Source organism: Strigops habroptila, chromosome 2 (genome assembly GCF_004027225.2).
Source record: "Strigops habroptila isolate Jane chromosome 2, bStrHab1.2.pri, whole genome shotgun sequence".
NCBI lineage: Eukaryota > Metazoa > Chordata > Aves > Psittaciformes > Psittacidae > Strigops > Strigops habroptila.
The window spans coordinates 83,781,120-83,798,423 of NC_044278.2; the positions used below are offsets into that span (position 1 = coordinate 83,781,120).

General features: G+C 34.1%; 1 protein-coding gene across 2 annotated transcripts in view; it reads left to right on the forward strand.

Annotated features, from left to right (window-relative positions):
- KLHL1 (kelch like family member 1) overlaps positions 1-17,304 on the forward strand; it is a 207,727-nt gene that overhangs the window by 75,143 nt on the left and 115,280 nt on the right. For both annotated transcript variants that reach the window (XM_030477140.1, XM_030477141.1), the window contains exon 4: positions 6,943-7,139. In XM_030477140.1, coding sequence (XP_030333000.1) covers positions 6,943-7,139 — 197 coding nt within the window. The remainder of the gene's footprint in view (positions 1-6,942; positions 7,140-17,304) is intronic.

Sequence of the window (17,304 nt, forward strand, 5' to 3'; positions counted from 1 at the left end):
ACCTCCGTGATAAGTTGAGTAAGTTCAGGAGTTGTTTGTTCTGTGGTATCATGTTAGAAACCCCTATGAACACGGACCATCTCTATCTAGCATTTTTTGCAGGAGACTATTGCCTGCTGCTGTTCCACTGCATTTACTCTGCCGTGTACTTGATGGCTAACTTTGCAGTTTCACAGAATAAGCCATTGTGAACTGCCGTTCACTTCAAATGGGAGAACAGTTGTTCCAGGAACTTTTGAGATGACTGATAGAAGGACAAGTTAAGGTAATTTAATTGACCTGGAAGACTTTGCTAGCCATTGTATAATGGAGAGTACGAATAAATGGTCATATCAGATAGTTGTAGACCTTGAATAACTTCTGGATATGGAAGATCTTCTGTGAAGTTCTCTTCCAGAAGCAGATACTTGTCATAAACTCCTTTTTAGGAGTCAATACAGTTGCAGTTATCCAGAGAAGCCTTTTTTCATCAGAGTTGCTCCAATTTAGCAAGTGGGAAGGTAGTAGTGATCTCATAATCTGTCCACAGATTTTCTGCATTGACTACACTTCCAAGATTATATGTGCCTTTGCTCAGGTTATGTGTTACTAGTGCTGGAGCAATTGACAAGATTCGTATTGTGTTCCTCAGTAAATTCTTATTCATGTATCAGCTAAGCCTTAGCACAACACCAGAGATTACTCCTGCATTAAATTATCAGATATACTGTCCATGTATACAATGCGAGAATCTTCCAAATTTCCTCACTTTAACTGTAGGACTACACTGTCATCCTCCATCTGTGGATATCAGCCTGCTTGGAATCAAATACCTTCCTACACTAAATGTCTTTCTGATCCTAAAACAAACTACGGGTTTTCATGTAATTCAGGTCTGTGTGAAACATCTTTATAGTCTCATTTAGCTTAATGAACTGCAAAGACTGCCTGTCTCCTTTTTCTTTTTGTTTTTTGGGCAATCCCTGCTCCAAGGAGCTTGGGTCCAGCTGGAGTAGGTGTTTTCCATTCCTGTCACTGAATCACTAAGTCCTTGTTCATTTCTGGAGCTATGCAATAAAGCAAACTGTTACTGCTCCTACTTTTACCCAGGATACTCTATTAAGAGACAGAATTTGCAATTATGTATTAGGATCCAGCTGTTTTCTCATTCTTTTGGTGCAGTATATGAGAATTGCTTGGAAAAGAGCTCTGAACTGGATATCCATAGATTCTGAGTATTCAGAATAATCTAGACTTTTATGGGAACATAGCTAGTGTCTCCCTCTTTTATGTGCTGCTTTCTGGAGTTCCTGCAGTGGAGACATGTACCCATATCCACCCTGCTGAGCAGGCAGCTGCCTAGCTGTGTATCTCTAGTTCCAAAAGAAAGCAAAAAATTCAGGAGAATCGCAATGGCAGTTTGTGAAAGAGGTCCTCACCTTTCACAGATTTCTCTGGTCTTGTCCCTGCATTGTAAAACATACCTTCATTCCCTTTCTATTCTGTGACCATGGCACAGTGACTGTAATGAAATGTACCCACAGAACAGGATGTGACTGTAGTACTCACTTCTACCAGCAGTGCAATCCAGCCCAAAGCAAAGCAGATTTCATTGGGCTGTAAGGTGGAATCAGAAGCAAAAATATTTTGTGGACAGTCGACATCTCTGTCTCTGTAACTTTTTGTTCTTTAAGTGTGAATAAGAACTTCTCAGTGCTACCCTAGTACAAGCTGCCAAATCATCACCTGAGAAGTTGAGAAGCTTGTTCTGGCAGAGGAGAGTATTCCTGCTTCTGAGCTAGCTTCAGATGTGGAGAGTAAAATACTGCTCCTTCAGACCTGAAAGCTGAGCTCCTTTGTCCTTAAGATGGTTCGTTTTAAGTCCCCTTTGTGAAGAGGAGGTAAAATAAGTTGTCATTTTCAAGAGTTGAATTTTATCCACAGGGATTAAAAAAGAGATGCTGAATGAACAGAAAATCAATCTGTTCCAATCAGATGACTTGGTTTAGAGTTGAGGGGGATTGAAGTTGTGAAAAAAAAAAATCTACTGGGAAAAAAGTAGTATTCCTGGTTAAGTCATATGGTTTAACTTGTCTTTTGTTTCTGGTGGCTGATACCAAAATGGCTGCCCAAAAAAAAATTAAGTGTTTCATCAACACCCTCAAGTAAACACATCTCTAGGTCTTACATACTTTTGGGGTTAGTTTGTGTTTGGTTAAGGTTTTGGCTGCTAGTATGTAAAATGTAGTACTCACTTCTACCAGCAGTGCAATCCAGCCCAAAGCAAAGCAGATTTCATTAGGCTGTAAGGTGGAATCAGAAGCAAAAATATTTTGTGGACAGTCGACATCTCTGTCTCTGTAACTCTGATAATAAGGAATGAGCAGATCCCAAGTTTCTTCCTGAATTTAAATTGCATTATCTGTTTGTGTAAGAGACTACTTCTTTTTGGGGTAGTATTTTTTTGTTTGTTTGAATATCCTGGCATTACCTGGAGTTGACAGTATCAGAGAGAATTATCATCAGAACGGGACCCAGAAAGTATTTAAAGGATGTGAAGCATTTCCAGTCATTTCATTACCTGATACCTGATGATTCCAATGATTCCAGTTCTGTATGTTTGGGAGCAGATGAACTGAATTCATATCAGCAAATATAAATATTGACAGTGTCTCAGTAAGTCAAATGAAGGTGCTCCTTTTATAGTTAAAACCAAGAAACAGGGAGTGGACTCTCTCCACTCTTAGGGAGGGAATCATCTTGTTCTAAAATAGATACAAGGCAGATAGATAGAAACTTCTCTAACACCTCGTATTGTTCTCCATTAACTGTAAAAGGAGATGTCAGATCGCTAGCTCAGATGGCTACCTGGCAGATACCTAAGATTTGGTAAGATAATAATAAGCAATGTGAAAAAGGTCTATTATAGCACCTTTTTTATAAGCTTTTTCTAGTCTTCACTGGAATTTGATGCAGTTTATTCTTGTAAACATAATTGCAAGCAATTAATCCACTATGCAAAATTTGAATAAATCTTATCTTGATATTACTTACTTTTATTTAAAAAAAAAGAACTAATAGAGAAGCTGTGTTCCTACAACCAGAGCCTATGGAAATAACTCCATTCAGAAACTCTTCAGCAGTGCAACGCAAGGTCATGTGTCATGTGTCATGATCAAGACACATGAAATAGAAAGGTTAAAAACATAAATATCTGATCAAAAGGAATTACTTTTGACCTTTATTTCTAATTCCTTGACACGTTCCATGACTTCACTGGTGCACCCTTACTCACAGCTGTCTTAAGAATGTTTGAGTCTTGCTACAAATTGATAAATGTGTATTTACAAGACAGAAGAAAATTACTGTGCACTTAAGGTAAAATAATATTACCATGTGTTATGGATCTGTGTTAAAAATTGTTGCTTATGCAAAGAGCAAATGAGTGGTCCCAGCATATTTGTAATGATACCTATTGGTCAGTAGCCGTGGAAGTCTGATTACTGTGATGCACACTGAACTAAATAACACCACGCAAAGGCAGTCAAAGATGCAGTGATTCCCTGTACACAAAATTAGTTGTAACAGTGTAGCCTAAGGAGTAGAAGAAAGAATAAAATCAAAAGATAAGATTAAAAATAAAGGGAAAAAAAAAAAAGAAAATCCCCAAACTGTCCCTTGACTTGGAAAAAGATTTATCAGAAGAATAAAGGTATCAGAGAATTTTTATATATTATCTCTGTTTCAGATTTTGTAATGAGGTAATAAAATTTATTTATTCATTATAAGGATGCATCCTAAAGACAGGCATTTTAATTTCTGCTTAAGCAATGCACAGAAAATTTGTCACAAACAGAACTATAATTTAGAATAACAATCAGAATCCATTAAAGTTCTTTTCATTATGTTTTTCTTCTTTTTTTTTTTTCATCCCAAATAATGTGATACAAAATGAGATTTTAAGCTTTGGTTAGTTTGCTTTGCTCAGACTGAAGTACTTGTGCAAACTTTTTTTTTTTTTCTTTTTTTTGCATAAAACTGTGAGAGGGGGTGAACTGAAGAAGCAGTAGTATCAATGCCTCCTTAGATGTTCTATTAAACATTTTTAAATAGATGCTTGGACATTCTAATTGTCAATATGAAACTGTCTGAAGAGTTGACACTGTAAATACTGAGCCTCTTAACATCGTGTTGTTTTGTTTTTTTTTTTTAACTCTGACCATGATAAGCACTGGATATCCGAGAGGAATTTGCATTAAAATGTCATAGCACCCTATTGAAAAAGCGAATACAGACCTTGTGAAGAAATTTATGAAGGTGTCTTGATGTTTAAAAATGAAAACAAGTAAGACCTGGAAACCATTTAGATGGATTAGAGACTTACCTATCATTGAAGCTAATGCTCTGTAAAAGCAGGATCCTTGAAAGCGCTGTCTTATTTCTTATGTTTGTGCAGAAAAAAGGGGAAATAAACAAACAAAAAAACCACAACAAAAAAAGCACAATAAGACAGTACTGAAAGAAAGAAGCAAAGTACACTTCTCTTTAACTCAAGCTAAGTGTAATTTTCTAGTTTTTATCCTAAATACAATAAGTAGTAAATTGATGTTTCTGAATTTGGTTAAAAATAAGCCAAGTTATAATATATTCATACCCCAGGTATCCTAGAAGCCATTGTATGTTTACTCCCTTAATTAATATGTAAGGCGCAAACTTGTTCACACTCTTCCATAAAAATGTGAAGGATCTCCTTCAAAATGGTCATGTTGGTTACGTAAAGAAATAATTTATAAAACAGGTAATAATTTTTATTGATTTAAGGTTATTTTAATCGTACTAGTTCCCAGCTAGTACCCTTCTAGTACCAGTTTTCCTTAAAGTTGACAGAAAATATCTTCAATTTGAAAATAAATAGATTGATGTGGCTTCAACTGTTTCCTTTGGGTTTTTCTCCAAAGGCTACGTTTAGCAATAAAAAGCCAAAGTGACACTGTTACATTTCCTCATAAAGGGTGGTGATTCTTTCAGTCTTTATGTCGTTCTGCAAATGTTATCTGGATCAGCTTTGTAGGTCCAGAGGCTTCTTTGAGCTCGTTGTTGAAAAATAAGCATATAAGAATAATAAGAAAATAAGACTATAAGCATATAGGAAAAGGAGATTTTAAACTTCATTTTTCTAATTTTCTTTTAATCAGTACACTTTTCAGTCCATCTACTTTTCATAGCTGTTCTTCACATTTTTATTTTTCTTCCTTCTGGTACTGGGATGATCAGTTTTAATCTCAAAACATCTTTTGATAGCTTCCACATGACACAGTGGATCTATATTCTAGATAATGAGAAGTTGTTACCTGCAAGCATGCAGCACATGTGGGAGCATCATTCATAAATATATGGGTCACCCAAGAATCAGCTGCTGAGTGTGCCTTCTGACCACATTACATAAACACATGATGGATAGAAATTAGGAGAAAAAGTCAGATAATGTGAAGAGAAACACATGTGACATTAACAGAAACACAAAAATAAGCAGAGGAAAGCCACTGAAATTACACTGTGCACTTAATCTGATGCTCTCACCTTTGTAAATGGATGTTTTATAACTAAATCCAGTAAAGTATAACTTCCCAGATTCTATCTTATATTAAAAGCCCCAGATACAGTGAAAGAAGGAGAAAAGGTCAGATCTTCAATGTTACGGTTATTGTATTTTGGGTTGGTATTGCAGTATAAAGCAGCTTTTCTTTTTGATGGCATTGCTGTAATGTTGAGGATTTTAGAACTCCTCAGTGTGATGTAATAGAACTATTAAGATTTGTAGATTTCTTTTTATGTGACAATAAATAAAAAAAACCCAGGACAGTGGGGAAAAGAGTGACTTTATCTAACTGTTGAACTATATTACTTTGAACAGAAAGATCAATATATGCTTAATCCTCCTATAGATTGAAATGATTTTTCCAAGCACAGCAGAATAAAATCATAAGTGTTAGTTTCTTACAATGTATATTATGTTTCCACATTTTAATTTCCTATTCTTTTTCCAGTTCTCCAAGATGTCTTTGTGATCTCTAATTTAGTTTCTTAAATTATGAATGTAAGAAATTTATAAGAGATACTAATGTAAAACCCCACATTTAAAAGTAATCATTGAGGGGGGAGCATGATGGCAAAAATGACATTTTTTTCTCACTAAAAGAAATATTTCTTTATTTTGTTCTATTTTATGTTTTATTCATTTAAACGTGTATTAGTCTGCAAGATAAAAAGCATGTCTTGTGAAATTGTAAAATTAAGTTCAATATAAGTATTAAAGTACGATAAATATTATGCATCCATGTATGTTCTTTTATCTAATATACAGTCTTTTAGAAGACCTATATGCTATGAGAGGCCTGACATATGTTACTCAGATAAAATTAATCCCAAAGTCACATTACAAATAAGCAACACAAAATTTGAAGATTTTTAAGCCCTATTTTGAAGATATTTTTATGGTTTTAGTAATACTAATTTAGGCAGTTATTTAGTTCTTTGCAGAGAGGTAGATGGTTGTGAGTTTTGCTCTGTATCAATGAAGATAATGCAAATTTTATCACCAATTTCAGTGTGTATGTGGAGGGGAAATCATAGCCTGGTTGATACTGAGATACTTTTTTAGATGTTAGTCTGAGTAACAAAACCAGTATTCCTAAGTCTTCTTTTCCTTTCCCCACTTTACAGTCTATCTTTGTATCCCTGTTATATAGTTAATAGTAGTTTAAAAAGAAATGTTTCTAATACTGTAATGTTCAGGTTCCTGAAGTGTCCAGTCAGAGATACTAATCCTCCTTCTTTTCACTTTTTCTGTAGAGTTTTTTAAATAGAGCTTGGATTATTTATAAAAGATCTTTTCATATTGCATATTTTGTAAACACCAAGTGAATAAGTTTGCATGTGTTATTAATCCCTTTTTTTTTTTAGGCTGCCTGGAATTGAAAGAAGACACCATTGAAAATCTTCTAGCAGCTGCCTGCCTCCTCCAGCTCCCACAAGTAGTAGAGGTTTGCTGTCATTTTCTAATGAAGCTTTTACACCCATCCAACTGTTTGGGAATACGAGCATTTGCTGACTCGCAAGGATGTACAGAGCTTATGAAGGTGGCTCACAACTACACCATGGTAAGGCAGTGATCTTGTGAATTCTCTGTATCTTCTGTAAGTAAAAATACCTTGTTAGTTTTTGGCTTGAAGTCATTCTGTATTGTGTGGAACTTAATTTCAAAAGTGGCCCTTTGAAACCATAGGAGTAGGGATTCCTCTCAATGTCAGTGAGGTTGTGGAGAGTTGGCCTGCTAAGATGAATGCACTGTCTGCTGTGCCTTAATTAGATGCGTGTTCACATACAGGTGATAATAGTAAAAAGTCCTTGGAATCTTTTTTCTTTCAGGGAAACTTTGTCATTGTTCTACATGGGAACCGTATCAAGGGAAGTTTTGGTTTTTTATTTTTGTCGAGAATTATCCCTCCTTTATTCACTTGTGAAGTCAATTAATACAGAAAGTTGAAGACATAAAGAATTTTATATTACAATGTTTAAAATATTTCCAGTTATACCTGGCACAACAGGTAAGGCATTAATATTAAAAATTAATCTGAATCAAAGCAAAAATAAGCTACTTATATCAGTAGCCATTTGATTCTTCATAGTTTGCTGAAATTAAAACCATCTAGCTCATGAAATTAAACTTACGTAAAAAGTCGATTAAATATAATTTCTGAGAAAAAATGGTCCTTAAGGTCTAAACTGAAATTATTATTGAAGTAGTAGAGCAGATTTCAATGAATCTGCTTTGTTTGGCCAGCAAGTATGTCTTTATTTTCTTTATTCTTTTGTGTAATTAGTATAATGTTGTAATTCACAAGTTTAACTGTTTTTCTTACCACTACAGCACAGGTAGTTGTACACATTTTACACTGATGGAGTTAATTCTGTGGCAGGTTTTTATTTTCTCTGTGTTATGATATCTAAAATGTAGTTTTCTAGGTCCAAGCTAGTCAGTTAGCTTTTGTCTGTCAGTGGAGGTAAATAAGCTGTCATAGCAGAATTCATCTGAACTACCTTAGAATGAAATTGTATTGCAATTGAACAGGTATAGGTTGAAAAAAATTGATCCTTTTTATCAATATATTTTTTAGATTTATGTATTAGTTTGATATTTCCACCTTTTTTTTTTTTTTGAGTGAAAAGCAATATCATGAACAATTGAAAAAAAAAAAATTAAAAGCCGTAACAGAAAAAAAACTTTATTAAAAAAAATTCTCATGATTCTATAAACAATTTATAGGGGAAAATGTTTTTGGCATGAATGAAATAAATTACTCATGATAGTACATTTAAAGACTTGTGATTGATCATAGCTGATGTATCAAAAAGTTCATGAAGATTTCTAAGATATTAGGTATATTATATAATCTGTTATTGATTTTAATGCTCAGGTCTAAAATCTGACTTCTGTGTAACAGGAAAATCACCACCAAAAGAGGGTAGATCAAAAAGGAAGTCAGTTGTAATTAATAAGCAAGCACTGATGTAACTACAGTTACATTTGCAAGCATGCATGATAGTCATGCTTTCTCCTTGCTAGTAATAAAAATAATCACATCTATTTAGTTATGCCATTGCAATATATTTTTTGTATGTGGTTAAACTTCCAACCCAGTGAAAACATAATCCCAAAAATTAAGCTTTGTAGTGCGTGATATTTAGGCATAGGCATTGTGTTATTGCATTTAGGTGTGAGGCAGTTCACATCTATTTGACTTACTGTTTGTGTTAAAGGGTGTGGATGACCAGTTGTGAGTGGGGGAAGGGTGCCTTATTGTCTTTCTTGACTACAACACTCTCAGTCATAAGGAATCTACATAAGAGAAAGGTGATTATTTCTTCTACATGCATGTATAACCAGGAAAAACTTCTGCAGCACAAGGAGGATATCCTGGAGAGCGTGGTAGAAGAGCCACAAGCAGAGACCTTGTAATGTGAAGAAAGGGTAGGAAAGTGTTGAGCAGAGCAAAGAGCAGATGCATAGTCTCCGAGATGACAGAAAGCATTTTTTTCTTTCAGACTCCAGGGAAATAGTATGGACTGTGACAAGAGCAAATGTAAAGTAGGGCAAGAGGGAGTTTGTTAACAAACTCCTCCTGTCTTATGCAAAGGATTTGAGGGGAAGTCCTGTTTAAAAAAAGGATGAGGAAATCTTTGTTTTTAAAAACTTCTCATGCTTTCAAGAGAACTTCAAGGCCCTTTCTTTAAAGCTTTTCAGAGTGCTTTCTTTAAGAGTTGCAAGTGATGTATCTCAAATTCTGTCTCTGTGAGTACTCTTCCAAGGTGTCATTGTCAAGGTTGGTTGTTGTGATAAGGTAATTATGTTACTCCCTTAAATCTAGCATATTATGTGGTCCTGTGCTCAAAAAAAAACCCAACCAAACATTCTTTGAAAGCTACAGAAATAGCTTAAGTTTCTGATACAAAGGCAGAATAACGGATTAGTGAATGAAGCTTTCAAAATTTGGGCATTTCTGTTTTCTAAAGGAAAGTCATTATTCTTCATGAAAATGTGAAATGTGAAGCAGATGAAGTGAATTTTCTTTAGCTTATTTTCCTACCTATTTATTTATTTATCTTACAAACAGCAGAATTGTTAGAAAATTAAGCTCTCTGATATATAAAAAGCATTTATTGGGAGAAAACTTGGGAGTGGGGGGAAGTTTTGACAGCATTTAAGAGAGCTCTAATGGCTTTTGAAGAGTAAAATGGTAGTATTAATTCTTTCTACACTTTTTCAAATCTTAAGAAACATTTGTTTCTGGATATTTAGTACTACGCTGGCAGAATATTTTAATATAGTTCAGTGAATAGGGAATTATAGCTGACTCTCTGAATAGTAAGTTCTAGGATGCTAATCATCGTAATACATTTTTTTAATAGAATATAAATAAGCAAGCGAAATGGAGTATACACTCATGTGCCCATAGTAAAGAAAATCTGAGGGTAATGACTGAAATTATGTACCTTTCATCTTGTTCTTTGCCTCTTCAAATATATCTACTCTGCATTAAGTACAAGAAATACTTTTTGACCCCATTTTATGTCTCTTAAATACTGTATGGAAGTATCGTCAAAACAATAATAAAAATTATGATAATAATATTATAATTTTTATTATTATTGTTATTATTTTAACCATAGTGCTATAGAGAAATACAGCTAGGCCTGACTGAAATAATAGTGCTGTACCATAAAATTTTTTTGAGATAAAACATCTCAAAGAAACAGTAATTCTGCACTGGTGGGAATGGGGAGCAAGACAGAGTTTTTAAAATAATTTTGCAAAAATAGGTTTATAGGTATGGCAAATGCTACAGAATGTGCAATAATTCTGAGATGTGACTCAAGTTAAGTGTCATCTTGGAATAATTTTGATTCTTAGTTACATAGGTGAAATTAAATATTAATTGATTGCTAAAAAGAAAGACTAATTTTCAGTTGACGTACTGCAACCACAGGATAAGTCTCTGATTGTACCTGGGAAATGTCTTACAGCTTCCCTCCACCAATTATTTTTATGTCTTCACAACAGCATTTTAATGAAAGTCAATATATTTTTATGAAAATGGTTTGCTTCGTTGCATCTCCATAAATGTTTTAATCTTCATTTTCCAAAAACTATTTCCTTGCGTAGTGTCAGACTTGATATTTTACAAGTTGTAAAGTTTATTAAAAATAAATATATATTATGCATAAATATATATATAGAAAATCAGTTTGCTTTGTGATTTCACATAACCTGTTATGAGGGGAAGACATTTGAGCTTGGCAATTTGGTTATATTGAAGAAGAAGTAGCTGCTAATGGGCACACCACTTAATTCAAGAATCCTGTTGACTTGAGGAGATGATAGTTCATTTCCAATGCGTTCTCTGTCACATTAAATAACTTCAATTTCCCACAACCATGAAATCTGTGGAAGCCATGAATACAAATTTTTATTTGCGTAGTTGACACAGGTATGAACAGACTTAATTCAAATGTGACAAACTTCTTTCAAAATGCAGAGGTATTGCTGAGCATGGAAAAAGTTTCTAATGGAAGTAAAATTCATTAACTGTAAGGTTATGTGTCCTTTTCCATGAGCAGACGTATAATATCCCTGGTATTTACAGAAATATTTTGTCTTCAATGTCAAATATGAAATTGCAAATCTAAATGAAATGCAAAATCTAAATGAGGAAAAGAAAATGTGTACATGGAGAAGGGGAGGCAGTGAAGAAGATAAGAAAAGCAGTGAAGGAAAACCAAAAAATATTGGAAAAATCTTTTGGAAACACACTTGCCAAATAGCGGGTTATGGCATTGGTGTGGCAAGAGAGGAAGGTAGACTTCATAAAAAGTTAGTGAACAATGAACGTTAGAGATTTCTATGTTTGCATTCCCTGTATTTTTTATAAATAGAACATCATTAGAATCAGAAAGTTAAAAATAAGAGCAAAAAAGAAAAGTTTCATTGGTTTCTTTTTTTTAGGCACATCAGATTCAATGTCGGTTGCTTTATTTCTGAGGTATGAAATTTTCCAGCCAGTGTTTTATGGTGTGATTTTTGTTGGTTTTTGGTTGTTTGGGTAGGGGTGTGTGTTTTTGGTTTGGTTGGGTTTTTTTGGTTTTTTGGTTTTTTTTTTTTTTTAATGAATCTGCTAATTTAAATGGCAGCACAAATATCTATATCTCTCTTGATTTAAGGCTGCTGTTCTTCTTAATTACAATCTGGGGTTTTACTAGCCTGCCAATTTGTGTAAATTTTCAATCTGAAAAGCCATATGTCTGATAACTTTAAATTCTTAATTTATTGTCAGAGTTATATGATAGTATATTAAAGAGCATGTGATACATTTTTACAAAATAAAAGCAGAAAAATGGAACATACCAATAAGCTAAAGCAAATACTTTCTTCTAACAAGCATTTTTAATGACAGTTCTCTATTCTTCTAGTTACCAAGGGTTTCATATGCAGGGAAGCTGACCTTTAAAGTCAGCAATTCATCAGCTTGTCATACTTGTCAGAAATTAGAGTCACAGTGTTTGGTCTTATCTGTCTCTTTATGAAACAGGGTGAAGTCTAATTCAGAATTGTGGTGGCAACTTTGTTGGAATGCAATTCATTTTAGAATATATGACTTTTTTATAATATACCTTATTTTGAACTATTCTATGTTTATAATAGCCAGAGAACGTTTTTTTGTAATAGAACATGATAGTTTAAGGAATTCTGTGGCCTTGATGTACCTTGAGCCCTTCTCATAACAGCTACTTTTCTATATTAGTAAATATTGAGAGAGAAAAAGTATGTAATATTTCTTCTTAAAAAAGATAATTGCAGTTTGGTTTTAGACCATGGGAAATTCTTTTAAAAATTATTCACATTTGGTAAGGTTTTGAGCACAATCATAGTTTGCTTTCTCTTTCCCAGTGAAGAGCATGGTTCTGCTTGTGCTATGTCATATAGATAATGCTTAGAAATTTAGTGTGGCGTTCAAAGTTATCCTGTCAGTTTCTTCGTCTCAATGTAATGCAATTTGATGGAAGCCCAATTGTTTCAAATGGAAAACTGAAATACCTCATAAGTAAAAATACTTCATCCTTCAGTGCTTTACCTTTCAAGAAATTTCACTTAAACTTCAGTGATCATTTTGCATCTTGAAACTGCAGGTTGACTGAGATGTTAGAGCTTCTTCCACATTTTTGTTTCACCATATTCCAAGATGAATTGCTAAACAGAAACTTGGAAAAATCTTTAAATTACCTTGATGCACTGAGTAGGAGGATGGCCATAAGTAAAATTTCCACAACCAGAAGAATGTATATGGATAAAGTGATTGATGTGCCTGTAACCCAAAATGTTAGCAATATAAAGGACTGTAATATATGTTACATTTCCAAACCTGGGAGATGCAGAATGTCTTCAAGTGCCTTTGAATGGAGTGGTAGAAAATGTTCAGTCTCTCATAGATGCAGTTCTTTGCTTCATACTGCAAGGGTCATTAGTCCCAGCACAGCAAAACATTATTCAAACCTAATTTTAAACACGTAAGTAATCTCAGTGACATTTACTGGTGCTATATAGACCTTTTAACTTACTGAGAATTCTGATTAGACTGCAGATGGAGCAACCATTTCATTTATGTGAAGTGTGTGCCTTATGCAAAATTTTTAATGATCTTTTGTATTGAAGAGCTTCAGTGATCATGTTATTAGTTATGTCTATTATCCAAGCCACAGACTTTTCCAGTTAAGACTTGGTGGAGTGGAGTGGGGAACTAGTGATATGTAAAACCTTTCCTATCCAGTTCATCCAGCTCATCCTGAAGCATATTGAAATATTGTAACAGTACTCCATATACAAAATAAGAAAAATATTATTGAGATATTGATGGTGATGAAAATCATCAATGAGTTGTGGTCATATATTCAAACATCAGTGGTTTATTTTAGTGTTAATATGGCTCTAGCAAAGGTCAGATAACAAGTGAGGCAAACAGACTCTTAACAATTCTTTAGCATATAATGGTTAACATGATGTATATACAGAGTCATCAGTTGGCTTTCTAGTATTTAAAATAGCTGACCAGATACTGGTCAGTAGATACTGAGCAGAAAACGATTTTGACCTCCTTATCACAACATTGGTGACACATGGATAAATAGACAATGAGATGGATGGAAAGCTGACTGGACAGACAGGTTCAGGGAATTTTGATCTGTATTAAAAAGTCCAGCTGGTGATCAGTAAATAGTGATGACCCTCAGGGATTACTTCTGGGTCCAATACTGTTTAACAATGTTATTAATGATCTAGATGATAGGATGGAATTCTCCCTCAGTATGTTTTCATATGTCACCAAACTAGCTGGGGGAGCTGATCAATATATTTCAGGACAAGGATGCTATTTAGAAGGCAGGTTGGAGAAATGGGCTGACAAGAACATCACAAATTTCAGCAAAGGGAAATGTAAAGTCCTGCAGTCTGAGGAAAAATAACCCCATGCGCCAGTACAGGCTGGAGAGAAACTGTCTAGAAAACAGCTCAGTGGGAAAGGACCTGGGGGTCATGAAGGATACCAAGCTGAATGTTAGCTAGCAAAGTATCCTGGCAGCAAGGCAGCCAACATCGTCTTGGGATGTATTAGTGAGAGTGAGCAACTTGAAGAAGGTGATGCTTCCCTGTTTAGCTATTTAGCACCCAGAAAAGCACAGATGAAGTGATGTGTCTACTTGGTGTTCCTCAGTGCAAGAGAGACATAGATATACTTAAGTGAGCCCAAGCTTTGATTGCTGCAGGATATGGCATATGAGTAAAGTCTGGGGGAACTGGGTCTGTTGAACCCAGGTAAGAGAGAGCTAAGGGAGACCTTACTGCTCTCTGCATCTACCTGATGGGAGGAAACCGAGATCATGGTGCCAGGGTGTTGTTGGAGATGCAGAGTGACAGCCAACAGAAAAAAAACTGGAACATAGGAAATCACAATTAAGGTATTAAGTTATTTATTTAATATTTTTAAACCATGGGGATAGTCAAATACTAGAAAAGCAAGGCTTGACTGAAAATGTTGCTGAATAACCTGACCTCATTAAATGTGCACTGAGGGAGTTTGACTAGATGACCTCCAAAGGTCACTTTGAACCAAAATTATTCTATGAGGTTATCAATCAAATGTATCTCCTGTACATTTTCAATGGTCTTAGGTATAAGCTGTGTATCCAGGGACAACCTGGAGCAACAATTCAGATTTTTTTTTTTTTTTAATTTTCTTTTATCTTTTTAAGCAATGTGCAACAGATGGGATTACCAGAGCTAACATTTAATTGACTTTTATTAACAACAAGCTATTGGTATCATGTTAGCAGCAAGTAGCAGTAACACACTGAAATATTAAAGCATTTTGCGGTTTTCTGTTTCTTATGCTCTGTCAGGCATACATTTCCAAAGTATTTTATTGTATGAAATGTCCTACTTGCACTGTAAATAGCAAATATAAATCTGCAAGAAGACCTGTGCAGGCTGTGTTCAGACTTTATGGCATCCTACACTTAATGAATAATCTAAAACTTTTTTTTTGAAGATAGTGTTCATAGATGATGTGATAAATTACAGTACTGTAGCAACTATGGAAGAGACTGTGTCACACAGTGGAAGAGGACATTGTTACTCATATTGCTGAACATTTATTTGTCAAAAAATTGCAATATATTATGTTCATAACACTTTGAGGGAAAGAAAAAAAAAGAATAGTTTTGAAGAAAATACTTTAAGAAAAAACCTTTTGAAATAGGATATTTCCATCCATAGCAGCATGTATTTGTTTTTTAACATGGAACAACTTATTGTTTATGCAACAAGAAATGTTGCAGCTACTGCAGTGTAGTGAGAACACTGGGCTTAGTGCACATAGCATACATTTTTAAAAGCGAATTCATGTGGTAAGAACTGTGCAGGAAATTTTCTTGGGACATGATGGGGAAAAAAAAATTCATGTTATTTAATTGGAGCATAAACTGACTCTATATGTCTATGACTAAAATGGACATATGAATCCATGAAATACAGTTTTCAAGGGGAGAGAGGATTGGAACCAGACTATAGAAAATTGTAATTGCTTTGGCTTATGCTTTTTACCTTGGGGGTTCTAATAATAAATTTGGAATACTCATTGTAAAGAAAATCATGTACTGTGAAAGGTTATACTAACTATTTAAAACTTGCATAGTTGTACACATATAGAACTTACTGTTTATTCCTGCAATACTAACAGAAGTCAGAAGATGCTGTGTCAAAACCTTGCTGAAATATCACTGATCATTGAGTCTATGGGACTCTTTCCAAGTTAGTAATTCTTTCCTTACACTTGGCAGGGTGTCCCTGGAAAAAAATGTTACGCATGTTGTATATTTTGACATATGGACAAGGAAAAGTATGACTTGTTATGTTGAAACTGTTTATATATTTTCCTTTCACATGAATTAATTTTCAACACACTAGCTTGGGAGTAAAAAATTTAATTATGTCTCTACTTAAAATGCTTCTTAGGTCTACATAGAATGATAGTTAAAGAAATCAGATCCCTTCACTCACCTAGTTAAATTCAATTGTTAAAGTTGTTATTTTGACATTCCAACTGTTGGGGTTTTTTTAAAGATCCTTTCTCTCTCTAGCATCCTTTAGACTAGTAAATTAAGATGAAAAAATTCCAAAGAAACCAGGTGAATTGAAATAAATAATAAAACTAGAGATGCAGAGATGAAAAAGAACATCATTTTGGAGCTCACTGTATTACTTATGCCTAACGTGGAAGTATATCTTTTGAGATTTAGAATTTTCTCCATTTTACCACTTTAAAGCAACACTAGCAATACACAAAAGGGAAAAAGAATGAAACAGTGCAAATATAAGTCTCAAAATGCTTGTGACTTTCAAGCAAAACACAAACTTTGATCTTTACATAAAAAAATAGCTTAGACTATTTTATTTTTTCTGGTAGTATGACTTTCTAAAAATATTATAGCAGCATTCTTCTTTAATCATGACATCAAAGTATTATTATGACTATTATTATGACTCGTGCTTCCAATTTCTTTTTTTCTTTTTTTCTTCTTCAAGAAGAAAAAAGGTTATCTACTTAGACAACTTTTCATACTTCTGGGTTTGGTTTTTTTTTAAAGTTCTTGTTTGAAAGTAATAATCAGCAGAATATTCTCCTTACTACAGCTGTGACATGGCACATTACAGTGCCTCTCCATCAAGACACAGTAGGAGAAGGGGAAAGTCAGAGCATTTCAAGAACTAGCATATGGACAACAAGATAATTAATAGGAATAGAAAAGACAACTGCTGGTAGTAAAATGTTGTGAAATCTACAGGAAAATAGTTAAGCAAATAGTCTATAGTGCATTAATCACAATTTGATGGCTTCTTTATCAGCAGGAACTTCAGTTTTATTGCCTAAATGCCGCATTAAAAATGGTTAGTATGGCAAAATGCAGTATTATTCCTAGAGATTACTGCTATGAAAAGTAGCCCTCTCATCTGAACTATTTTTTTACATTATTCACAGGACTCAACAGTTCCTATGGTTTCAATTTGTTTTTGAAGTTTATTTTAGTTCCAGAAAACTGAATAATCAGCAGTATAGTTAGTATCCCATTGAACTAATGCTTACTACGCATCAGAGTGCTAGCAGAAATACAATTTCATATTAAGGGTACTCTGATATGTCTCTTCTTTCTTCAGTGGGT